The sequence below is a fragment of the Enoplosus armatus genome, chromosome 15, assembly GCF_043641665.1.
Source record: "Enoplosus armatus isolate fEnoArm2 chromosome 15, fEnoArm2.hap1, whole genome shotgun sequence".
NCBI classification, from domain to species: Eukaryota; Metazoa; Chordata; class Actinopteri; order Centrarchiformes; family Enoplosidae; genus Enoplosus; species Enoplosus armatus.
The window spans coordinates 20181930-20209168 of NC_092194.1; the positions used below are offsets into that span (position 1 = coordinate 20181930).

A 27239-nucleotide genomic window follows, 5' to 3' on the forward strand; every position below is an offset into this window, starting at 1 on the left:
TTTTAATATGAATATAAATGCCGCTAACTTCAGTCCAACACTTCAACAGCGTTTACTTCTGTTTTAGTGGGAATGATGAACGTAAAGCTATGATTTTTTTTTTTTTTTTATTGCTAGAATTCATAAATAGCATTTTTAAATTCAACACTTTAAACTTGATGTTTTTTAATGAATTTATACGCTGTGTGAAATTATATATTTGGTTGCAGCCACCATTTACACATCCTCCAGTCGGCAAAAAGCTATGATGTCCAAGTACAATTCAGGGAAAATAACACATTACTTTACAATGAGGGAGTACGATGGAGGAACAACATCGGAGAGGAAAAGAAACTGAGTGATGATGATGATGATGACAATGTTTTTTACTGTGGAAAGTCCAGAAATGATCTCTCATTTCTCTGAGATGATGACGTGAATGAAATGAAAGGCAAGACGGTTCACCTCAAACTTTCAGCAACAAATCTTCTAATATATTTTCCAAACATAATCATTGATCAGTTTTTCCCGTTTGCAAACTCTTAAGTTGGGAGAACAACCATGGTTTCACGTCACCGTGTTCCCTATTTCAATAATGATGATTAATTAAATTACACAAAACCAAAGATCAACACATAATACATGATTAGTCCAGGAGAGCTTAACATAATGGCAATTTAAGTTATTTTAGCTTTTGTGAGTTTCTTCTTCTTTTTTTAAAATTTTTTAAGAGCTCCATTAATGTTGAAATGGTATTTTGAGAAAGCAGCGGTTACCTCGGGACTCTCGTGACTCATCCAGAACGATCTGGTGTCCAGAGTTTCTGTGTCCGGGTACCAGTCAAAAACTTCTCAGTGGTCATTTTTTTTTTTTTTTTTACAAGTGCTACGTGCCTTTTGTGGAAAAGGAGTTAGCTGTTGAGTGTGGCTGCCTTTTCTTTCTCCGCCTTCTCTTTGGCCTTCTCCTTCTCTATCAGCTTCTCCTCCTTCTGCAGCATCACCATGATGTCAGCCACCTGAGAGGTGGAGATGTCCACGTCCTCCTTGTCGATCAGTTCCACCACCTGAGACGATGTAAGACAAAAGGAATTCATTAAAGCCCCCATAAACCTGGTCTTGAGTCTTAAGTATTTCTATATAATATTAAAAATGAATGGCTAAATAAGAAACAATCAATGTTAAGTTTGGGAGAAAAACCTCCATAGATGATATTTATTAACTGTTCAACTCCTAATATGCGTCATCAGGACTGTGCAAGTGCTTTGATCAGCTTTGACGAGCAAGATATGCCAACAACCCCACTGCTGTCGTTAGATTGATGCATGGAAGTATGTGACAGTTTTCACTTCAGACCAGTGAGAGAAACACAAACACAAAAATTTACATCAAAAAGACATTTTTTTTTATTCCAAAATGATTACTAAAACCTAGCCTCAGAAATCAGGTTTTCGTGTGAAATAAATTCAGATGTTGCTGCAGCTGGAAGCCAGATCAATAAACTATAAAAGGCATTAAAATGTGCATTTGTTTTTTGGTATTTGTAGCTAAAAAGTTAGGAAACAATAAACTAGTACACTCCAACAACGATAATCACTTATTAAAGGTTAATCAACATCATAAGTTACCTCTACCTAAATGTCACTGCTCAAATGTTTGATTTGTAAAGATAATAAACATTTTTGTTTGGTAACTTAGGCAACTTACAACTAACAATTAAAAAGGTCCCACCAAATAACTTACACGTATATTATTTATTTTCAACCAAAGTGTACCATTTTTTTGTTTCTATCGTTATCGTCATAATTGAAACAATTTTACTGCTTTACAAACTGAAACAAACAAACAAACCTTTCACTATCAGAAAACTTGTGTTTCTGTAGTTATCCAACATTAAAAGCCCTAAACTGTAGTTTTGAATTTTGGTGATGAATCAGCTCTTGTGTTTATATTTGCATCATGGTTTGTACGTACCTTTGACTTGAAGCAGAAGTTTGGCTCTAAATGGTAAAACTGTATTGTAACAGCACTGAACTTTTCAAGTGAAGTGTAAAATTTAAATCATTAGCGACACTTGCTAATATCCACATGTTAAATCTCTCTAAAACACAACTCAGAGCGTTTATCTGGTAATTAGAAAAACACAACATAAATGAGGGAAGTATTCCTGACTTTCTGTCGTCCTGTGAACGCACCTTGATGACGTCGTCGATGTCGATCTTCCCGTCCTTGTTGTCGTCGAGGGCCTCAGCGATGCTCTGCAGCTTGTGCTCTGGAATGTTTTGGATCTGACGCATGACGCCGATCAGCTCGTCGATGCTGATGAGGTTCTCCCTGAAGGTGTAGAACAGACTGCATACAGGAAACGGTGTGTGACGAAATGTAATGAAAATGTGGTGGAGAAGTCTGAGGTCAACATGCTGCATACGAGGTTCCCAGATCACACCAATCAAACTGATTTTCAAGATCAATTTCTACTCAATTTTGGTCAAAAGTGCCTCAAAAGTTCATTCATGCTGAAAATGCTCCTTAAAATTAACAGCTCTCTCTCCCAGGATGGACAGACATGCAAGAGACGTCTGTACACATGACATCTATTTCCTGTCTGTCCGTCCTGGCAGAGGGACGGTTGTTCCATTGTTTCCCCTCTAAAAATGTCTTTCGGAGAGTGTTTCCTATCCAAATCGAGGGTCTAAGGACAGAGGGAGTCGTATGCTGTACAGATTGTAAAGCCCCCTGAGGCAAATTTGTGATTTGTGATTTGTGATATTGGGCTATAAATAAAATTGACTTGGCAGTTTAAAGCTGTTCTGGGCAACTTTAAACATAGGTAACTCCGAAATGGCAGCAAAAACAATCAAGGTAATTTAGCCATTTCAACACAATTAAATATTGACTTCTGCATTATTAAATCAGACACTGATATTAGTTAATCCTCAGTATAGGTCATACATCCATGACAAGAACTAAACAAAGGAACATAAACTGTGTATTAAAGTGGGAGCACAGCAACCAGTGGGTAGCACTTTGGTGTAGGGAGCAGAAATGGAAGCGTTTTGATCCTTTACAGCACAGTTTCAGCAGCTGACGGTTGACAACCATGATGCAATGTTAGCATTTGGCAAGCAAGCAAAATGGCGGTTTACCACAGTCCAGCTTACCTTGTGGCATCACTACGTTTAGTAAAGAATAATCTGTGAAATTTTAAATGAATCAGGTTTTAAATTTGGTTTTTAAACTGGCAACACTTGATAACTAACAGTATATGTTTGTTTTCCTCTGGGAAACCTTTTGTTCCTTGTTTTATCTCCACCACCATTTCACAATGAAAGTAATGATGATGAAGATGACAGTGATGATGAAGATGATGATAGTCACAAAATATCAACTGATCACTGCTAAAATAAAAAAAGAAGAGACATATAATAACATTTTAAAATCTGAGCTAACTTTATAGCGTTTTATGTCCTGAGAGTCAAAGGAAAAGACACAAAGTCAACATTTTAAGAGGAATCATAAATCAGCTGCGTGAGCTCCTACAGCAGTTTAGTAGTAAACAACTGAATTATGGGACTCTTCTCACCAGATAAACAACAACATTGGTTGTTTGTACAAAGGCCAGTGTTTACTGACAAGAGACCTCTTTCAGTTGTGCTGATGAAGACTGTCCCCTCCATCAAAAAGTTGACTTTGCATCATTCACAACTTTCATGTCCACACATGTACCACAGCTACAGCAGAGCAGAGCATCTTTCTTAAAGAAACAGTTCAACATTTTGGGTAAAATGCTTATTTCTTTTCAGCACCAAAAAGCACAAAATGTGGATGAATCTGCCACTGAAAATAATCCCCAATAAATGCACTATTTCCTCCTGTTTGAGTTACGTTTCCTAAAAACTTCAGTGCCCCGCTGTTTTGCTGAGCCTTTTTTTTGCAATATATTTGTGACCTGCCGAAGCTTGTATCAGGATGTATTGCCAGCCCTATACTTTAAACATTTATTACAAACTGGATGTACAGTAGCAACTTAGAATGAAAGCACATACAGCAGCGTAGTGGTTATAATAAGATGTTCAGCTCTTACCCGACAGGTGGGGTGGTCCCGCTGTCCATCTGTCCGTCCAGGATGACCTTGTCCTTCTCCAGCTCCAGGATGATCTTGTCGATGCGACCGATCATACGGTTCACCCTCTTAGACAGACGCTGGCTCGCCTTCGACTCCTCTAGCGCCTTCTCTTGGCCGGTCTTGGAAAGCTCCTTCTTTATCTCTTCCAGATCCTGGAAAAAAACAGGCATGAATACACAACTGAAACACAAACATTCACATTCAAACACATTGTCTGAAGAAATCCTCTTAAACCCTCTAAAACCTTTGATTTGAGTGGCAGGAAATCTTAACTCTCGTCTCTCTGCAGGGATTACAAGTCTAAGACAGGTACCTCGTTGTATTCCTGGACATCATCCTTCAGTTCTTCGAGCTCTTCTTTCTCCAGAGTCAACAGCCTCTTCTGCTCCTTCAGCTTTGAGCAGGCATCACTCAACAGGTCAATCTCTTCTTTGGTGATCTCCTCACCCTGGAACACAAACATACAATTAAAGAAATTTGCTCCTAAATGTGAGAAATGAAATCCACTGCTTGGATAAATAAAACCTTGTTACATTGTCCCTTAAAGCAGACTAAATTACAACTGCTTTTTTTAGATATTGAATGCTAAACAATGCAGTTTATGGTCATATTTCCCCTCCAAAATGGATGTATGCACTCCAGTTACTTTAAGAAGTAGGTCAAAAAGTGCATTCACTTAACAAGTACCACATGTGCTTTTAATATAAACCCACATAAGAGACCAACCCAAACACACAAAATGGGTAAAAGAGGGAAGCTCTAGAGGACACTGGGATTCTCCCCATAACCCCAAAAGCACGTTACCACATGACGAAGAGGACCCTGTGGAACTACGAAGGCTGATAGTTAGAGAGGGAAAGGTTCAACTGGGACAGTGACACTGCCTGGAAGGATCGACAAGGAAAAGAGAAGGAGAAGTCCATATAGATGTGGGCCAAACAGAATTTGCTCATCTTATTTAGCATTTCTTTAACCATTTCAACTCGAAGGTTTTCTATAATAAAAAAGGAAATGTTGACCATGACTACTGATTGTTTGTCCACACTACAATTTGTTTTATTTGAAATAATACATGCCTATACTTTAGGCTTAAATGGTCCAAAATATCTCATTCTAGTCAAAAAAAAAGGAAAATATAATTTGATTCCAGTCCGTGACTGTGATTCGTCTGCACTCTTTGCTATGACTCACCTCGTCTGCTTTTCATCCCACTTAAGAACACACAAAGCTGAATATGAGCATTTGTGGTTTGCCCTCACTTCATTTTCCTCTGCAGGCTGATGTCAACATTCGTCTCATCGCACCCATAAAACCTTTCATTTAGAGGTTATTTCCTGTAATTCGGATTATGTTCTCACTACTGAGACCTGAACCTGAGATCAAATGGCAGTCTGAAATAGTTAAAACAAATGCCAGAATTGTATGCAAGTACTGTTTAACCCTCATCTGGGTCCGCTCAGAGAAAGACCAGATAGTGTGCGTGCAGGGATGAACTGGTATGGACGTGAGGGGTCATTTGGGGGGAGACATCATTAAACCTAACCTGGAAGCGCAGGAATGTCTGCCACTGTTCAAACTGTGCGGTACAGAAGATGCAGAAGTGATAAAATGAGGCAACAAGTGAGAGAAACAAATTGTGTCCACAAAGAATATCAAACATTAATGATTTGTGCAGGTCAAGGCTTAGCAGTACTACTGGGTAAAGCTTTACAATAAAATCCTCGGTAAATGTAGTTTCTGTGTTATTTTATTTATTTGGTATGTTAGTTAATAAGCTAATGATTTCTTAGCATAGCTGTAGAGACGACGCCGTTTGTTATTTTAGTCATTTTTAAACACCGTATGTAGAAAAGTATGATTATTAATGAGTATGAGTTTTATATCCAACTTGCAACTACAAGTAAAAATAAATGTAAGCAGCATTTGACAAAAATGTGCTGATCTCGCAGACTGTATGTTTTGAGACATTACCTTGATTGCTTCTATGACAGGTGCTGTGTCCCTCAGTGTCTCTGACTGAGCAGCCATGTCGCCGTTAGCCAGCTCTGCATCTGAGTGGCTGCGCTTCATCCTCTCTGCTTCAAGATCCAACTCACCCTCCTGCAGGAGACAGCGACGGGACAACAGGTCAAGCACACAAAGAGCAACAGGGCTAAATAAAGTTAATAGAGCAATGAATGAGCTGGCATGGAAACAGGTGTGTCGTGTCATATGTTGGTACCTCCATCAAAACATTTTGAAAGACATATTTTTGTCGAAGGAACGCGAATATTTTCTGGAACAATAAAAACAAATGATCAGAGTTTTTACCCTGGCAGCTTTCTCTGCAGCATCCGCCAATCTCTCCATCTCCCTGTCCTTGTTGTCCTGGCGTATGACCGCCTCCTCCTGTAGCGTGGCCTCCACCTTGGACTTATTGTCCACTTTGGAGAGCTCCATCTCTGCCACCATCAGCTGGGCCTCCTTTGTCTGGAGAGGAGAGGAGAGAGTATGGATAGTTGCACCAAAATACCTACTTTTAGAAAACTAAACTGTTTACTGTTTAAAACCTAATAAGCCTCATTTCATTGTATAGTTAAAATGTCAATGTTCAACTAGGTATTATCATTTCACCATGGCAAACAAGACCACAATAAAGTTGCACATCCCAGCTCTGGCCTCTTAACATACCACCATCTCAGGCAGCGTCTGCAGTGTTGTCTTCAGCTGGTCGGCGGGGGAAAGGGTGTCGGGGAGGTACATGGCTCGAGACAGCAGCAGCAGGGACGTGGGGATCTGCTGGTTCAGATGCAGCTCCAGCCACTACAAGAGCCGGACACAACATGACCGAGGTTATGGCAAATATGTGATCTAACGTGGACAACAGCGAGACCATTTAAAATCTCCTTAAACATCCACAACGTTATTGTTTTGAGTCAAAATAACCTCTGAGAAAAAAAGGTTTCAGTTTTCAGGTGTTGTGGCTTCAGATATTGAAATCAACTCAATCCACTGCAGACATGCAGAGACCTCTCTGACCTCAAAGGGGTTAGATTTGATTTTGCATGTTTCATTTGTTTAATAAAGCATATCCTTTGTAAGTCATTAAATGGCTAAATTTTAAAGATATTAAAAACCAGCATAGAATATTAGCTCTAATGTTAAACATATTGGTATTCTCTTTTTTACAGTCAGTCAAATCTTGTCAATGTCATTTTACAGTGATGATTTAAGTGTAATACACCAAAAAATGGAACAATAATTGGTTATCTTAAGGCAGCAACACAATAACGTTTAACTTCTGCAACTGAGGAAAATGGATGTATGCGTTCCAGAGAGTTAAATCCTGAACGTGTCCTCCATCTCTGTTCTCTGTTGTTACCTGGCTGAGTTGCTCTCTCAGTCGTTCTTCTGTGACTCCGAGAGATCTCATCCCTCTGACGCGACAGGCCGCCTGCACCTCGTTCACGTTCAGACTCTCCACCCCTTCCCCTGCTATCAGCTGGATGAACAGAGCACAGAGTTCCTTCCTTTTTAATTGTGTCAAAGAAACGTAAACATTCAAAATAAAATGTAAAGAAAAGTTAAAGTGCTGTACCTATTACCTCTATTACCTTCTGATTTTTACTGTTTATGAAAGTCTAGCTGACTGTGTGATCAATGTGATCATTTCCAGAGGATCCACTGGAACTTTACCACTGAGGTTCATACCTTGTCATCTGCACGGATGGCCCTCAGCTTCATGATGAGCTGGAAGCGGAGGAAGTTGTTGGTGCCGATGGACTGGAGCTCCAGGAGACGGCAGAGAGCCACCAGCTGAGGTCGGGTCAGGTTGTCCAGAGTCAGCTCATCCTCGAACAGTTTGGAGAATTTTATGATCTGCTCATTACTGGGACGCTCCCCAGAGTCCCGTATCTGCAAAGATGAAAAAGTTATGGCTTGTAAATCATTCTGGACGAGGAAGGTCTGCTAAAAATCTGAAAGGCCAGAGCTTTGTGCAAAAATATGTGTTTTAAAAACCTAAATCATGACGTGAGACTGCAACAGGTTATTTAACTGAGAGCCACAGTTCTCACCCGCAAGAAATATTGAAATGAAACTTTAATTTACATTTAAGTTAACAGAACAGCAACCTATTGCAGATTTACTTATAACTGTATAAAATAAACTGAACTATCAAGCAACTATTTTGTATCATTTATATAATAGTATATTGCATATACTATTTAATGTACAGTACACCAACCAAAGACACTTCATTGTTTCCACCACCAGAAGGCAGTGCTGAGTCTGTGTTTTCACTCATTCCATGATGCCCTGTCTCAGTGAACACTGCCACCAACCTTCTGGAAGAAGGTGGAGAACTCCTCCGTCACGTTGCCCTGGGCGACCTTGTTCCTCAGAGCGATCTCCTCGATGGTGTCCTGCAAGAACTTGGCCATCTCCAGTTTGACTCTCAGCTCCGTTTTCAACCTCTCCTCCTAAAAACGACAGGTTACAAATTCAATGAGGTGAAAATGATTCCCCATTGCACGTAAATAACTATAATGAATGACATTTTGTTGAATCTTATAAACTACGTGAGGAAATGGGATGAAATCAAAGAAATATATCTATAATTTATTGTCAAAAGTAGTCTTGTAGTACTGTTTGACATGATACGTGAGGTCAGTGTGTCAGTATAAACTATTCATTTATCAGTATAGTCTGTAACAATACCACCAGCATAATGTATTCTACAAAGATTGACACCGATTAAGACAACATGAAGTAAAAGAAAAAAACAAACATGTGAAAGAACATGCGTTAAATAAGGTATTTTACACTGCATGATTATAAGCGTTGCCAAACGTAAACAGTGCAGAACAACAGGTCACGGATCTGGTTATGTTATGGATAAGACCGTAAGTGGGATTAACCCTCGTCAGGATGACACAACAGCCTGATCACCTCATCAGGATCCTGGGTGAAAGTTCAAGTCACGGATCCTCATCCAGTGAAGTGATATTATTCAAATCTGCATATAATCTCACTGAGACTGCAATATTGATTTTGCTAAGACTTATTATTTAGAAACATCAACCTGCAGAATAATTAAGATAAACTCCCAAACATTCTCTGGTTTCAGCTGTGTGACGATTAGATGCTTTACTTTCTGTCATATATGATAGTGAGCTGAATATCTTTGGGTTTTTGGACTAAATATAACGAGCAAATTTGCATAAATCACCTTGAGCTGACAAAATGATTAACCGATTAATCTTCAGATTATCTGATGATGAAAATATTTGTTAGTTGCAGCCTTAGTTGAGCTACTGTGTCTCAAACCACAATGTAGACCCGAAACTGGACTAAAACAGCTAGCAAAATAATCCCCAAACTTGATTTGACTGTCTGTATCACGCAGCTTCAGTCTGAAACAAAATGGATTACCTTCTTTGACTGTGTCTCGAAGGTGGACGGCAGCATGTTGGGGAAGAGTTTCAGAGCTACAGGGAGCAGGAACTCCATGAAGGGGACGATGATGAACACCAGGAAGGGAAGAAGTCTGAAGACGTCTGCACACGTTCTGAGGAACTAGAGAGAACATTTGGAAAAACTGGAATTAGAATGGACTCCTTCAAAGTGAGGAAAATGTGTGTGTCTTGAAGAACTGTGGAGATTATTTTAAATGCCCGTGGTTGGTATTGAGAAACTGATGCCGATGACCACGTAAACCAGTTTCTGCTTGTGTTTGGATTTTCAACAATAAAGATGGCTTTTCAGAACATGCAGGGCATAGGCCTCCAAGTACCACTGATTTCCTCCAGGCTGAAGTTTGTGTATGCCTCCAGCAGAGAGCAGCAGAGAGCAGCAGAGAGAGGAAAAGCCGACAGGGAACCATGTGAAAACGTTTACCTCATCTTCCTTTGTCCCTTGGTACAATCACCCTGCTCCATCCCTCTAATAACAGTTTCAACAGTCAGCACTTTTAACCCTGTGGCCATACATCCCCAGAGCAACAGAAACCTCCTAATTCATTGGTGCCTTATTTGCATGGAGCTGTGGACCACAGTGAACATTCTGCCTCACAAGGCTCAGAAACTGTCCACTTGAGCCAACGGGAAGCACATTTGTTCAGCACGGACCTGAACAATCCTGACAGTATAGAAGTACCAGGCCAACAGTAGTCTACTTCATTGTACAGCTGTCCAACTGTGGCTTACTGACCGACCCAGGACACAATCCCAACCAGCCATCTACAGAAATGGCCCAGAGGGGAGAAGGCCAAAACATGAGTCCTTCTTTCTCCGCCCTTTCCACCTGCATGTCAGTGGAAAAGTAGGGTGAAGGATTTAGGCCAGCGTGAGTGAAAAGGTCTTTGTCCACAGGCCCATTGACATGTATATCATCTCCCTGAGTTCCACATCAAAGGAGGGAGGAGGGGGTGGCAGATTAAAATAGAAGGAGCCTTAAACAGAGGCCTGAGTATTGTAAGTGAATATGAAAGGAGGAGATTAAGGAGGCAAAACCAGTCCAGGTTAGATGAATGGGGTGTAGATGGGCTCGGGACATGCGCTCCGAGGGAGTCAGCTGCATTTGAAAAGGTGCAGATGGGTTGGTGGTGTGGGTTTAATGGGGGGGGGGGAAAACCGGGGTCCTCATCAGCACTGACCAGCAGCTATTAGCTCTGCGGTGAGGCTTTATTTCCACTGTTACTTCAGCAGAATCACACAGAGCTTGACACATGTTGAATGTATATACTGCAGGGCTTGGTAAAAATTATATTGTATATTGTTTCACTTTCACTGGAACCATATCAATATGTGATATAATATCGTGTTATATTGTCCAGTTGAATGATTGAAAGAAAAATTTGTTTAATTAATTTGTCTGATGTAATTCACTGCAGTGACACTGCATTAAAAATCATTGATTATTTTATATCGGAAAAAAGATCATATTAATATTAAGATATTAAATTCTGACCATCAGTGGCCAACTGTATGTACCTATGCACTATTGCATCGGAGACTGTAACTTAGATAAGGGGATTTAAATGGTTAATCTGACTAGAAGTAATAAAGATAAACATGCTATGAGTCAGTTTCCCATTCATTTTCCGGCAGCAAAATAAATTAATAAAAATCTTGTAGCTGGTTGGAAATGAGTCACTGAAAAGGGGACCTGGCACATTTCAGCTCTTCACTGTACTGTTGCACCATCCCTTTGTAAAGCACGAGAGGCACCATTGTCATCACATGTCGGTGTGACTTGTGAAACTACATTGTAAACATGCCTCTGCCCTGATGTCTGTAAGTGTATACTGCCCAAACTCAACAAGAGTTTGGTCTGTTTCTGTGGTTATACATTTCTGCAGTTTAACTTAATCAAATAAACATATACACGTGGAGCTAGCTTAGCTAAAATACCCTTGCCAAGGTAACATTAAAGACATTCAGTTAAGTGTGATGATTAAGGTAGGCTTAATCTTCATTGTACATTTTTGAATGTGGATATTCAAGAATTGTACATTTCAGCCACTCTGGTTGATAAACCACCATCATTTCAAATGTAATGTTTTTGTTTTAATGCACTTTATCTAGTTAAATGGCAGTTGGTGAATTTTGAATTTGGCCAAGTATCTCAGCCAAAGCACATGGAAAGATTCCCAGACAACCACAACAGCAACTCAGTAATTCACACTTTAAGAGGAGCATTCTCAACTTGCCAATCATGTGCACTAAGTCTGTATCATCCTGTACTATTGAGGGACATGGTAACAGTGAGTGTGACCTGAGCTTCCCTGAAATGACACCTGAGTGCCAGCACCGGCATTAGATGACTGCAGTGGGCACTGGGCCTCAATCCAGACTTCCTCTGAACGTCAGACTGCAGACTGAACAAGGACCAGATCAAGTCAAAGAATATGAGAGTCTGTCCTTTTAATGTTTTAATACTTCACTACTTGCAAAAGTACAGTAGGTGACTGTAGATTCTAAAAAAAAAAAAAAGATTAAAACCTAAACAGAATTATTAACTTAGGTTATCCAAATATTTACAAATAATATGATTGCCTTACCAATTAAATTCTAATTAGACCCAAATCATACCCCTTGCAACGTAATAGCACGTTTCAACCAAGTGGCATTTTATATTTTGTTTATTTTATAGTTATTTTAAGACATATCATCACATAGCAGATATCATATATCATCAGTTGCTGCAAACCTTTTAGAAAAAGCAGTTATGATTGTTTTTGTTTTTTTTCTACTGCAAGTTTTTTGAAGCAATACGTAAAAGCTTGTTGCGAAAGAGCTCTAATAAAGCAGCACAATCTGCTCAGTGCCTGGTGAATCAACACTCAGCGTGCAGCCAATTTCTATAATTGATCCCATTAGGTTTGAGAGCTGTGGATTAAACATTATAGAACAAGATGTCTGGGATGTCGGACTTAAACCGTGATCAGTCAACTCTGATCTCTAAACTCATGCTGGTTATCTGCTCTGTAAACTGAGCTCTCTTTCACTGGAAACACTGGCTGATGGACTCAAGGTTTATCCACCACTTTTTCTGTTCAAATATAATTTTCTACAATTGAACAGACCATTGAACAGACCTTTGAATGGTTTCTGTTAAGATAGCTGACAGAATACATATAATCGCCAGACGTGGTCACCGCCATTAGTTACTGTTACTACACCTTTCACAAACATTCCTTTCCTGTACAGCATATAATGCTGTTTACACCATGACAAATGACCATTTGAGATCCTTAAAAAATGACAATGAAATATGACAACTGTCTGTGGCGGATTTTAGCAGCCGTGGCTAGCTAGACGATTAAGCTAACGTTAGCTACATGAAATGCTTATAGTGCTATCTTTGGCTGTCTTTTTAATGTTTCCAGCTGACTCGTTTGAAATCTGTAAAAGGGTCGTAAATATGCACTTGATGGTGACATACATGATACCGTGCTAAAAGACTGGTATCCATGCACAACAAAGCTGGACAGGCCTGGGTGTGTGTCAGGCCCTGAAGAAACAACTGAAACATATTTACACCAATGGAGCTGCTCATAAGCCAATTGTACAAATGGGTGTATGAATGTGAAGCCTGGTAGCGGTTGCATCCGAGTACATTACAAGCAAAGCATGTCCCAAGGTAAATGTAGTAAAAACATAATCTAAACATATTTGTTCCCCAATAAATAAGCCTATATTTCCTTCCCTGCAGACCTCACCTGTCTCCTCTCGCGGCGGGACAGCGGGTGTCCGTTCAGCACCTGCCACAACATTCGGCCAGCAATGGTGGTATCAATCCACAGCAGCCTGAAGCCGTGGTAGTAGTGCTTGATTTCATCTATAACCCGCTGTCGGAGGGTCCTTCTCACAGGTTCTGCGTCCAGCGTCGGGCTGTACACCGGCCCTCCTTCCTCCAGCTTCTTCTTCTTGTCCTTCAACGAACGCAGTGACTTCTCCACCTTGGAGTCGTCCCATCTCCTCCTCGAGGTGTGTATCCACCTGACACCAGGGATGTCCTGCGGCCGTGCTATCATCCACTGGGACCCCGTTGAGATTGCAGGGTACGGTGAAGAGGAGGCCCCCAACACAAACGCACAGAGGAGCCGCTGTGAGTCTGTACTCTGACAGGGGCCCACATAGCCATCTGACAAGGGGAGGGAAGGACCGAGTGAAGAAACCTGGGACAAACTGCCCAGTCGGAGTCCATCAAGTCTAAGGAGACAACAGGATGAAGAGCTTCAGAATACAGTTCAGACTGAGTCTTAGATTAAATTACATAAAAAGTAAGTTTGAAGTTTTTAAGTGAAAGACTTTTACTAGCATGACATTTCAGAAAATGTGGGTGTGAGAATTGGTCAAGCACAAGTCAAATCCCAGTTAAAATTAGCAAAAGACCAAGTATAAAATATCAGAAGAATGGTCTGGACATTAGATTTAAGATAAGGGGCATGTGGGGCAGAGAGTTCCAAAGACTTCAATCAGGCTCAGGTATCTAACATAAAAGCAGCATCCAAGAAACCACAAAGCTTTAAAGACCTCTAAAACTGAATTTAAGTCTTAAAAGCTATAAATGATCCTGCATGCTTGACCTTTTAAAGTCTTAAGTTTTCATATTATGCAAGTTATTTTCAGATGTTTTCAGAAAATGCAGACACTGTGGAAGCCCCTTCATTCAATTTGACTTACTTTTGACTGGAGAGTCTGAGTGCTGTGCAGTTGAAACAGGCACTATCTTGTGCTTTCCCTGAAAGGAAGAAAAAAAAAACCATGAGCAGCTGGGTTCTGATAAGAAGCCATTAGACAGACACAAACACACGCAGAGTGTACTCAGGGATTTCATGATATCTGCAGGCTGATCTGCTGGTCTGATACATGAATGCAATATTATTTTTGAATTCACTGACCCAGAAGAACATGATATAAAGTGAAGTCACTCCTGGTCTTTCATAATGGTCTATCAACGAATAACAAAATAACAAAAGTCTGCTGCACTCTTGGACAGGCCTTTCACCTTTACCACATGGTACAAATCACTTTGAAGACAGTTTCTATTGAATTATTTATTTTCATTTTTCTATACTAGTTTCAAAGATAATCTTTGCTGCTTAATGTTTAATAAATTGTAGTGTATGATATCTGTAGTGTGTATTATTCTTCTGTTATTATCTTTACACTGATCTCTCTTAGAGGACAGGGTATTCACACCCTCAGTGAGGCCCACAGTGGGGCTCCCAAACCCCGGAGGCCGCCTTCAGTGTGACGTACATGCAGAGAGAGGGCGGCGTGGTGAGACACTTCCAACCAATCATCTCAGAGCACATGGCCTAGCCACGCCCTTCCTCTGGCTCTCACATGGCTGGCTGGAGTGAATCCAGCAAGGCCTGGTTGAACATGACAGGCTGTGGCTGGCAGCCAGGAGGACACAGATTTTACTGGAACAGTTTCACCTTTGTGGCTGAACAGCCAGCTACTGTTGCACAGAAAGAAAATGCTGGAAATACAGTAGAGTACCTAACCCCATACCATTCGCCTGGCCGGTACAAGCAGCTACACTCTGCTAGTGTTTCCTCTGTGGTTTTATCCCGCTGAGGTTTTTATAGTTTTGGTTTCACATTCAAGCTTCAGTCCAGGATATGTCACGAGGTAGATCATTTCTGAACTGACCGCTATGATTTATTACACTACACCCATAATGTATTCAGTGCACTTGTTCACTCGTTAACGTTTTGTAACGTTTGTCTTCAAATAATACAACGGCGTATAAAAGTATATCTATCAGAAATCACAATGGAGCTACAATAAAATCTGCTGTGTCTTGATCAGTATGCAAATGTATGGCACACTATAGATACACAAAAACTATACAGGTAAGCTGTGGTCCTACAATGGCCTAATGTCTTACATAACTTGTACTATGCCATGGTACAAATTTGCAATCTCTACAGCATATGACGCCCTCTATTCTCATGCCTTTGCTTCAGATAAGGAAAAACTCTCCAAAAACAAAAGAACCTTTTAACAGAAGACACGCAATACAAGTTGTACGTACAAACTACAGAGCAGACAAATAACACTTAGACTTAATTTAAAAGATTAATTTAGCTTTTTTTAATACAGGTTAATGTTTAGCTTCTCCGGCAGTGTGGTCATTGCTTGCTGTGTAGCCACAAAACTGCAGAACACAGAAGAGATCACGGCTCATGCACAAAACCTCATTCAAGCAAAAGTAAAACTCAAAATGATTCCAGTAAGCACAAAGATTTTGTCTACTAACCACAGAAATATAAAACCAAGTATGCTAAAGTATTACTAAACCTCAGTAGGAAGTTTAGCTTTATACATTTTCATGAATTTGGGAAATGTTCCACACGATAATACCTCATGAAAGATTAGCATTATTTAAAGCAAGGAATTGTATTGTGCATTTCATGAAGCATGTTGACTGAAGCTAGTGAACTTGCCCCTGATCCAAACTCCTATGAAATGTGTTTAAATTCTGCACAACTTGGATGTTGATGACTACAATACAGGGCTTCTACAGAAACATTTGAATCTCTGCTGACTGCTGTTGCCATTTTGGTGTTGGGTAGGACTTTATTTACTATAGTTATGGTCCCGTTTGGATCTGGTCTTGACTCAAACTAAACTAGGCCTGGCCTTGTAAGGTCATGACTAGGTCATGCTCTGCCCTGCCTGCAGCTGTCTGACTGTGAGGTGCTAAAACGGCAGTCTAATAACACTTCCTCATTCACCGTGTGAGCAGCATATCACCAAACAGGCCTGGAGTCAGATCTTTGAAGTGCTCCTGTAATGAGGTTGAATAATGACACATCAGTTGTTGTTTTGACTATTGCAGTACAGATACAAGCCATACCTGCTGGGGGGTTTTTAAGTTATTAACTGCACATCTAACAATCTATTGAATTTGATGAAATCAACTGCTGTTTGTGTGAGCTCACATGTAAATCTGAGTGAAAATGTAGCAGCAAAAGAACAGGACCGGTTTCAACTGGATATCTCCCATCACAGATGTTTCTTTGCATTAGATCCAGAGCATCGCCAGAACACCAAACAGTACAATCTTGTGCTCTAAATTCAGGGCTATTGCGAGAAGGTTTACTTCACTTCACCTATATTCTTTATACATTTGTTTAGCTCCACAGTGGCCACTTGAAAACAAGCCGTAGCTTAGACAACAGTGACATGGACTGAGAACAAGCATGTTTATGGGACAGAATGTTAGTAAGCTTAAGTCAAGACTTCATTTTGATATGTCTGACTTTCTGACTATGTGGCTTCTCAAATGTCAAACATCTTCCTTTCCAAGTACCCATAAAGTATGACGTCATTTCCCCTGGGACAACACTCAGTCACACTGAAACATTTTCAGGCAGCGTGTGAAGTGAGTTTAAATGACAGTGGTCTCAGCTGGATAAACCACATAAAAAAAAAACAGTAAACACTCTAAATAAATAAATACAATGCTCCATGTGTTGTTGCAGATGCCCCCTCACAAACCACTAATGGTGCACCTACACCGATGCATGTGTACCATCACGTTATCACGACAGAAATTGTTTCTCGTGTCGTTTATTGACGATGTGTTAGATAATCTGCTATAATCTTTACTACTTCTGACCTTACAACCTTTGTTTGACGACAGCAATAAAGACAGCATACTGGTCAAAGTTCAGCAGTCACAGCAGGACCTAAAGCCCAGCAGCTCTTGGTCACTATTACTATGAAAGTCAAGCTGAAGATTTTCTTGGTTATTTATTCATAGTCAGTTACAGCTGGGACCACTCATCTGGCAATAATTATCAATAACTCAGTGAAATCAGAGGTGAAATGTCCTCTTTTCATCTATAATAAATACATTTCTGTATACCGATCACTTACCCTGATACTCCACAGACTGAAGATGTGATTTTAATAATAAGAAGCTTTTATGTTTAACATCTCAACCAGAATATGAGGTTGTGTCCGCCCACCACACTACAGGCATGTAATAGCACTATTTTCAGCACACACATGAAAACAAAATGGGAAAATGAAGCTCAGCCTGTTCCAGGTGGAGTTATAAGAGGGACTGACCTTTCCTCATGTACTAAGCATCACAATTTGTCTGATAATCTGGGCCTAAAGCCAAAAGCACAGTCTCAGTCCATCCAGTGCAGACAGACAAATTCCCTTTATGACCCTCTCATCTATTTATAGGCACAGCTTTAATGCACCAACCAAACTAAAGACATCAATAAATAATTTCTTCTGTAGAATTGTCTGCTAATGTTTTCAACGCCACTCACTGACAGCTGTGATACACCTATAAATTGTATTTAACAAAAACAAGGTGCAAGGAGACACACCACTGTAATATCCATGCTGGTTATACAACAGCTAACATGCTATGCTTATCAAAAACATGTGGTGATATGAAATAACTGAGTTGGTCTGGAGCTAAATTCAGTTTGACCAATGCCTGGTTCAGGATCAGTCAGTGGAGAGATAAGTCTGCTTAAAAAATAAGAGCATTCCTGTAAAATGGAGACATGAATAAAATGAATGAAGTGGAGTTGAGTGTTTAAGGTAGTTAAAGTGGTGCTATGATAACTAAATACATTCATCTGTGAGAAGTGAGTGAGTGATATGTAAAAAATCCTCTATAATGGTTTTTGTAATTGTATATCACAATATTATATATTGTATATATATTTTCTGAAACCTTTAATGGATAAAATAACAGGACAGTCTGTTTAATAATAAAAAAATGAACCGCAAATGAAAGTCAGCCCTAGTTTGGAAAAATTCATCACCATTCCTGTAGTTCACAATCTCGTCTAAACACCAACCATAAACAGAGATACATTGCGCTCCATGGTCGCAAAACAAGCCACTTTGGTTAACTTGACGAAATCAGCACACCATAAAACAAACTAAATAGCCACACTCGCTTTAAATCCCACCTCTGGCTTAGATAAAGATATCATGCGGATGCTGAATAAACAGAAGGGGAAATGTCTGCCACAACAACGAGCATCCTCTCAGACTGCAGTGGAGGGTGGGGGGGCGCTCGCCAGCCAGAACAGACCAGGTTTCCAGGTTGTCCTCAGAAAACCTAAATCCTTAATCGTGTTCTCCTCCTTTTTTGAATTCTCACGAGAAAGGTGCGGCGCCTCGAGCTGCCCAGTCTCGCGAGATCGTGATGAAGCGAAACATTTCAGACAATACAGCCTTGACGCAAAGTAGTACTTAAAAGAATGAATGATACGCGGTTTTGAGTGTGATGCCCAGTTAACTGTTGCCCTGTCATATTCAGTCATCCACCAACTTCCTGACAACCCAAACAGGGCCAACCCAGGACCACCTGCCCCCGTAAAGGCATACCTCCTCTAACCTAGATGCTAATATGACAAGTCAACTTTAATTGTGAGCACAAACATTTGAGTTAACTAGACCATAACAAACTAACATTTAAAAAAAGACTTACCTTTCCTGAATTCGTTCTTTAACGACCTGGACGTTTTCATTAAAGGTGCCCGAGACCTCGTAAACAGGATTAACGCCATGTCTTTCTGTCTGAACTCGCTACCTTTATCAGTTACAGTATGTTGCCAAGCTAGCTAGCCGGTTAGCTAGCCACCGTTTGTTCAAGATGTCGACAGGAAAGGACCGCTAACGTGGTACATAGAAATACCAAAATCCTTGAATGCTTTTAACAAGCCACGACGCATTTAGGACTGTACATCGGAAAATTTAGCTCCATGTTATGCCCTTCCCTTCTGCGTGGATGACAGCTAGCCGGGTCAGGCTCCCAAGTGACGTCAAACTGGTGTTGTGTGTTTGTAAAGCAGCTTTTGATGTGGAGGTGGAGACACTTCCGGTAAATTTATCAAATAAAAGCATTGCCCGACCAATAATTGCACGTTTTGCCTATGTGCTGTTCTTCCTAATTGTGGCTTCTAGTTTGAAAACAATGATTTAATTTTCTAATTTACAGCATACCGGTGTTATGATTAAGTTTGTATCACCAGTTACCCCTTTTTAACCCCAACCAATTCGTCTTCCGCTCTGTTGAACCTCAACCCAACCTTAACCCTAATCTCAACTGTTATCTCAGCAAAACCTAACCATAAGCTTACCAAAAACCCTTACCCGAACCACTGAGAACAGCACTGTGAGAAACCTTAAAACAAGACCAGTTACTACATGTCAGGTTCAAATTCAAGTTCAAATTCAAGTTCAATTGTCATGTACACAACAATTACAGTGGAGCAGATTGTTGGCAATGCAATTCTTAGATCTCAGGCTCCCTTAACTGTGCTCTTATATATACATATAAGAAATATGTATGAAGACAAATCATGTAAGTGGAATTGAGCAGCAACTAAAATATTGGAGTAAAACATATATGATATGAATAAAATATAAAGTAAAATATATTACTGTTGTAGCCTGGTGAGTAGTAGTAAAATCCGTAAACTGTAATGTAAACTGACTATATGTATGATGATGATGATGATATATACACTGTGATGGATAAAAAATAAAAAGGATTTAAGGATTAAACCAATGTAACCATTGAATCAACATATATAATTGTTATTCTTATTATCTTGACTCCCGTGTTCACGTCCATCTTTCATCAAGGGTGGTGGCCTTTATTTTGATTGGCTTTTTTTATATATAGCGGAAGTTGGCTGCATTGTTTCAGTAGGTTTTACGCCCCCTAGCTGCCTCTGCTGGTACTGCAGGTTAATGCATGAATTTACTGTACAGTATTTATGTGGAGCAAGGAAGCATCGGGGCCTGTGCTCTGCTATAACCAGGTTGATGCTGTAAGGGAGAGCCATCAGCTAGCATTTTATTTCAGTTTTTTCATACATATGTATATATACATACATATATAGTCATACACTTAAGTGCAACACATACATACATATACATTGTTATTGTATATATTTTTTTACCTCATTGTTCACTTAAATTCTGTAAATGTGTATATTTTTTATTTTCTATTTCTTATTTTTATATTTTTTTTTTACATACATTTAGTTCTAAATTAGTAAGTATTTCTGATTCTGATATATATATATATATACATATATATTTTATCTTGTTTCTGCTTGGAACAAGGGTGCTGTGTTTCTGGCCATTCTGGCGTTATATGTATTGATTATTTTTTTTTGCTATGGATCAAAGCATATACTGATATTTAGATTAAAATGTAATTATAGGCGTTTGCCCTTAATTAACGTTAGGCTTCTGGTTAATAAGGACCAGAGGATCCTCCAGAGGATTGTGAGCCATCCCTAATGAAAAATTAGGATAAACTGCGATACAAGATTTACATTTAAACATTATACGTTAGATGACACTGTAGTCACAACACGTTTACATCCTTGTTGTAAGAAACAAATACACATACATATAGTGGCTGTAAGTACTAAGGTAACGATTAAAAAGACAATCTAGAAAAGTCGTAAAATAGTGTCAAAACAGACGGGAGACACCGGGGTCAGCTACTTCCTACGGTTGGGTTTTTTGAAAGGACCGGTTGGAGCCTCTCTCTGCTCCCGACCAATCGGAAGTGAGTATTTTTCGCGCTGGTTGGCCGGAGAGTTTGAGTTTCCCGCAAGCTTTTGATTCGACTTGAATGAAATCTATCGCCTTACAGGATGAATACGGGCATTTTTTCCCTTTAACCACCGAGAGGAGATTCAACAGGTAACTACAAAGAAACGGTCTTTCATGTTATTGTCAACGCTGGGGATATTAGCTGGCATGAGTTTTTGCAAGTACACTTGTTCGGGCCGAACATCCATTTTAGCAAGAGAGGACCTGCTAGCTAGCAAGCTAGCTAACTGTGCTAACGTTAAATGTGCAATTTGACTTGGCTTCAATGGTACGCTGGTTAGCTTTGGCTAGCACGGTTAGCTTTTTTTTTTTAAACAAGCTGTCATGGCGCCTACAAATTGACTATATCAATGAAACAATAGCAAAACAATTCATACAAACTACGGCAATCGTACAAGCGTGCCCCTATTTATTAATTATACACGTATTTGCTTTAATCGGGTAGGTTAGCTAGTGAGTTAACTACATTTAGCTTTTGGGTGGCGGCTTTGTCTATTTGCTGGAATGCGGCGTAATGGCTGACTAGCAATGACAGAGATGCGGTTGTACGGTATGGGAAAATGCTTGTGCGCTTGACCATGGCTGGGATCCATGAGATTCCCACATCGTGGCTTCCGTTTCAGAATGTAGTCGGTGTCCGTTTCGTGCATGACATGATAGCGTAACTGCTGACTAAAGCTGGTATTTTGCGTTGGCCAGCAGAACACTTTAACGTATTAGCTGGTTAACTTATGAATGACTGAGCGGTTGTTAAAAACGCTTGCGTTAACTGTAACGTTAACTAGTCAAGTCAAGCCGTCTTACCATTACATTACAACTAAGCTAACTAACGTTACCTTGTAATGTAAACCACAGTGTAACATGTTAGCTATTAACTGAAGTGGGATGCATTTAATCCCTTCAACTATTCGCACTCCATTAGCATTACTCCGACTTGTCAGCTGCTTCCATTTCCGCGGCTTTTCTAGCCGGTGAAGCGGTGGTTACGCGGCACAGCTAGCCACCCACTCATTGGGCATTCGCTGCATGCGGTGGAGCCTGCAGCCTGCCTTCTCCATACCGCTTTGCCACAAACTGCAGCTAGCCGCTGGCCAGTCTTTTTCTAGGGGGAAGCCAACTTAAAATTGTCGCGGTAAGAGGTTTTCCGCTTGCACAGTGTTTTTTTCTTCGTATGCATGGATGAAATTGAGAATGGGTTTGACTTGACCTCGTTCACATTAGTTGTGATCAACGTTAAGGTTTTGATTTCATTGGGGTAATAGTATGCTTTTACTAGACTAGAGTTATTGTTGCCTGCGAGTTTTGGTTAGTAGAGTCGCTCGACTTACTTATAAAAACATCCAGAAGTACGCGGCTAGAACATTCCGTGACAGGTGCAGTTTTCTCTGTCGCCTCCAAGCTCTCTGTTCATGCTCCGCTTGAGCAAGTGAGTGCCATTTTGTAAAATGTGTAACGTTATGCTCATAGGATTCATATCCCCGAATGCCTTCTTACATAATGCTAGAATAAAGGGCACCAAAAATGGACTGCATGTTATTGTCAATGTTTTCTGATTGAACCTGTGGAATAAGAAGTTCTGTGTGTTCCCTGTCCTGTAGCTCTGTGAGCCTGGAGGGGGTTAGATGGAATGGACAGCAAAGGTAGCTCCCTGCCTTCGATGCCTGAACCAGCCAACCCGATCAGCATGAAGCAGCCGCCAGAATCCCTCAGTGTACGGAAAGGTGGGGGGGACATGAGCAGTGACCCTGCTCTACTAATGGACAAAGCTGCTGCCCAGCTGGCCGCCACACTACAAGACAGTGTCCTTCAGAAGATGGCTGGCCACAGTCATAACAACCACAGCCACGAGAGGCTTAAAGACCTCACCTCCCGTGTGCTGAATGGGGACCAAGACACGCTACCTAAGCTTTGTGCTCCAGAGCCACCTATGCTGAAGGGTGCTGAAGCCCCGGCTACGAATGGCACCCATCAGCGTAATTGCACTCCTCATACTGAACCTGAACTGAAGGTGACAATACCGCAGGTGGTCAAGCAGCCGCTGTTTGAGCCATCCTGTGCCAATGGGACCAGTTTGGCCACAACCACCGAAGATACTATATCTGGACCCGAGAAAAGACAGGACGTGAAGAAAAGGAGGGGAAGACCTCACAAACCCCAACCGAACCTCAGTTCCTCTGCCATCCCTGAGGAGCCACTTGACCACACAGATGCTGTAGATGGAACTGGTGCAGCTGACGAGGTTTTGCTTTTATTCATACTTTGAAGAAAAAAGATGAATATTTTTTAAGATAGACCTTCTACTTGCCTGTGATAAATATACATACTCAAATGTGTCTAGCTATTACTGGTTTAAAGACAAACATTAACACACTGACAGATGGTATTAAGACAAAAGGACGGTACAAATGTGACCAAACAGTACTACACATCCTATGAACACAGTGAATGTTAACTATTAGAGGTAGACGTTTGTACAATCTGTTGACATTCACGTATTTGCTCACATACCTTTGGGGAAGTATGACGTAAATAAGATTTCTGTGTCGGCTTAAAAATGTGGAAAAGTGATACAACATTTGCTAGTCTTTCAATCTAAATGTACAGCTGCAGAGGGTTGCCCACCATATATTGTATGTGTATAATTGTGAATCCAATATTTACACTGGTAGTGATGCGTGTGTGAAAAGTAATCGATTTTAGGCAGGAAAAGCTGTTGGATCCTTGACTGGTTTCTATTGTTATCTGTTGATTAACTGATTCTTCTCTCTCTTCTCCAGCCTGATCTCATCTCAGAGTTGACAGAGGAGGCTACAGAAAAGTCCCCTCTGCTGAGCCGATTTTCTGTTGGCAATTTGGTTTGGACAAAGGTGTCAGGATACCCCTGGTGGCCTTGCATGGTGACCACAGACCCAGAATTCAACAATCACTTCAAACAGAAAGGTGAGATACAGTCACTACCACCTGCATCTATTTAACTTTGCTTTAAGTGATGTGTTGTAAAGTTAAATGCAAAGAATCATGATTTATTAAATACTTTAGTTATAACTATCGTAATATGTGCTGTGGGACAAATAATGCTATATTATACCGTCATTTATTTAATTTAATGTTTGTTCTTTCTTGTTTGTATTTATAACAGCCAACAGCAGGTCGGGCCTCCTTTACCATGTGCAGTATTTTGGAGATGCCCCGGAGAGAGGCTACATCTTCGAGAAGAACATGGTGTCCTTCACTGGGGAGGATCAATACCAGGATCTTAGCCAGGGCAACAAACAGCCAGCTTCCCGTGTTATCCACAAAAAGGTAAATCAGCTTCTTCTCCTATGTGACGCCCCTGTGTGTTGGCCTGCAGAGGATGTGGTGTGCTCTTGTTTAGAAAGACTTGGCTCAGAAACTTGCAACATTAAAACATTGCACTTCCTTTTAAAATCTTTTATACGAGGCTTTCTCTTGTCATTACATTTGTGGAAAGTTGGAGAAGTGCATTCCAAATGAAAAATCAGGCAATTAAACAAATGTTAGGAAAACACCAGAATATATTTTGCAACTTGTTTAACACATTTATTATATCGGATGATTTTGCAGCTTTTTTCCCCCTGAACCTCAAGCCCATTATACAAGAGGCAAGTCTAGTCACACCTGTTTTCTCAACACACACAAACAAACAAGAAAGGAATTATGTTTATAATACATAATTGTTGCCATGTTTCTTAACAAGTTTTCTCCCACACAACTGTCACATGCTGCTAATCAAGTATGTATTTAAATATTGCCCACAGTTACCAGGATTTGTTTAATGGCTTCCCCTTGGTAGCAACATGTTTCCCAGTTCAGCACAATGATTAAACATCACTATGTATTCTCTCCCTGTGCCATGCAGACGGCTCCCTCCGTGCCCCGTAAACTCCAGGCTCAGTGGAACATGGGCATCATTCAGGCCAAGGAGGCCCTCGGCATGTCACTGGATGAGCGCATGGTGAACTTCGTGTTTCTGTATGATGATGAGGGGCCTCATCTGAACCCCCGCATCATGGAGAAGCTGAGGCCAGATCAGAGAAAAGAGATGGACCAGGAAACAGAGTCTAGGCTTAGCCCAGATCTCCCCTCCTTGCTGGTGGGCCCTGTCGACAACACTGCAGCCGCCCCTCAGTCCCAAGACAGCACTTCAACAGGGAAAAAGACACAAGCGCCCAGAACAAAACTCAAAACGGGAGAATGGCGGAAAAGGGGCAAAAATGATTTCCTGTCGAAAAATGAATTGAACGACAGTGTTTCTTCAAAAGAAATGCTTCATCCGCAGTCAGCCTCACAGGTTAGGATCACTCACTTCATCACCAGGGGAATGCTTGTGACGTGCATCATTTTTAGTTGTTTTTGTGCAGACCTTTTAAGAACTTAGAACTCAGATTTTGCTGTTGTGAAGAACGGGTGTCAGGTATAGAGGTTCAGCATAGCAAAACATTTAGCCCACAATTTAACTGCATATTTTTGAAAATCCAGGTGTGGAATTGAAATGGATGTAAAGCTCTGATGAGGCTAGTGTTATGGTCATATTTTGGCAGCCTAAGAAAACTTCATTCACTCACTTCATTTAATACGTTTGGTTGTTTTTTCTCGTAGGATCCCACCACTTCTGTACCAGATACACAAGCTGAATCAGCCGTACCTCAGAAGAAAAGGAGGAGACCCAAACAGCCTCAATCTCCCACAAAGACGGTGAGGAGGAGGAAAAAATCTGCAACGGACAACACTTCTGATCCCGTGAAGAAAAGGAAATCAAAGCTGGTTTCTTCGACAGGCGACGTTTCTGAACCAGTCTCGCTTCCAGTTTCAGTTCCAGGTTGGTTGAAAGTTGAAACACGGGCTGCAGATCAACACTAGCCATCAGTCAAGGATTGGTTAAATCTGGCCGTGGCTGGTATGTGTTTATCAGAGCTGTGGAAACTGCTTTAAATTGCCATATGTGGCTCGTAAATGGTGAAGTGCTGGGGTTATTGTGGAATGTATCACTTTTTGTGACCAGTATAACGAAGACCCCCCCCCGATTGTAACGAGAGGGCATACTTTTGTTGTGGGACTGCTAAAACCAAATAAGCCGTTTGTCCTTGATGGCACTGAAGCTTTGAAATGTAGAGAATTTATCCACAATCCTGTTTGATAGTTGTGTGTTGCTTTTAAATGTTGTTTTATAGCACAATCTTTTTTTGTTTGTTTTCAGTCAAGGGAGTGCGAAAGAAGACCGCTAAAAGGCCACTAACAGACGCTGCGGCAGAAAAGGGTCAGCAGCCTAAAAAGAGACGTAAAACAAGCAAAGATGCTGAAAAACAGGTGAGGTTTCCATGCTGGTGCAGTGTCACTGCAGACCCACAACTGCACCTGTTCTTCCAAAGTAACAGCTGGCATTGAGGAGGACCTCGCTAAGTAAACATCTTACAAAAAGCAGTAATATAACATCAGACACAGCCCTGTTCTCAAAATGGATAGTAAACACTTGTTTACTATGATTTTCTTGTTTATCACTTCCACAAACTTTCACAGGCCTCGACTTCAGAAGGAACGGACAAAAAGCCGAGAAGGAGGAAGAAAACTGACAAAGACGTAAAAGAAACCAAGATGCGAATGAATAAGTCAAAGGCTCTCCTCACTGGTAAACCATCTTGATCCGTATTGAAGAACAACATTGCTTCTCTTTCACATCTGTAACCTCTGTGATTCGCTCTGCTGCCTCCTGTTTTGTTATGGCTGGACCGTACTTTGTTGTCATTGTCCAAACACTTTTCTTCTTACAGATGACCAAGACGCAGAGAAACCAAAGCGTAGGAGGAAAAGGAAACAGGATGGAGAGAACCAGGCCTCGCCCTCCAAGGCAAAGAAGAGGCGGTCCTCCCCGTATCCTGATCCCGAGGTGAGGGGGAATAACCTCGGATCAGTCAGATTTACTAGTGAACCTGAGAAAGGTGTTAAGTGCTCAAGAGCCACAAATCTGAAACGGGTTAAATCCTTATTTTGCAATGTCATGTT

At 40.7% G+C, this 27239-nt stretch overlaps 2 protein-coding genes across 2 annotated transcripts in view; one reads left to right on the forward strand and one right to left on the reverse strand.

Annotated features, from left to right (window-relative positions):
* On the reverse strand, positions 1-19150 carry letm1 (leucine zipper-EF-hand containing transmembrane protein 1). Its single transcript, XM_070919935.1, has 16 exons — positions 19072-19150; positions 14271-14328; positions 13304-13796; positions 9514-9657; positions 8424-8561; positions 7792-7995; positions 7463-7582; positions 6772-6903; positions 6412-6570; positions 6073-6201; positions 5645-5677; positions 4415-4549; positions 4060-4253; positions 3137-3169; positions 2171-2327; positions 1-1042 (listed from the first exon to the last, which is right to left on the reverse strand). The coding sequence occupies exons 1-16, from the start codon at positions 19148-19150 to the stop codon at positions 890-892; spliced, it is 2361 nt and encodes a 786-aa protein (XP_070776036.1). The 3' UTR covers positions 1-889.
* The window catches only part of nsd2 (nuclear receptor binding SET domain protein 2), a 17062-nt gene continuing 6806 nt past the window's right edge, over positions 16984-27239 (forward strand). Inside the window, exons 1-9 of the mRNA XM_070919934.1 lie at positions 16984-17005; positions 22841-23457; positions 23996-24158; positions 24358-24521; positions 25099-25332; positions 25839-26058; positions 26437-26546; positions 26757-26865; positions 27008-27123. Of these exons, the coding sequence (XP_070776035.1) occupies positions 22846-23457; positions 23996-24158; positions 24358-24521; positions 25099-25332; positions 25839-26058; positions 26437-26546; positions 26757-26865; positions 27008-27123 (1728 nt within the window). The 5' untranslated portion in view covers positions 16984-17005; positions 22841-22845. The remainder of the gene's footprint in view (positions 17006-22840; positions 23458-23995; positions 24159-24357; positions 24522-25098; positions 25333-25838; positions 26059-26436; positions 26547-26756; positions 26866-27007; positions 27124-27239) is intronic.

Bases quoted from the DNA above. Each gene is read 5' to 3' on its own strand.
- letm1 (XM_070919935.1), bottom strand. From the start codon at position 19,150: ATGGCGTTAATCCTGTTTACGAGGTCTCGGGCACCTTTAATGAAAACG. The intron at 7,996-8,423 runs GTTGGTGGCAGT...TCATCTTTGCAG, and splicing joins TCTCCACCTTCTTCCAGAAG to ATACGGGACTCTGGGGAGCG. The intron at 6,571-6,771 runs GTATGTTAAGAG...TCTCCTCTCCAG, and splicing joins AGACGCTGCCTGAGATGGTG to ACAAAGGAGGCCCAGCTGAT.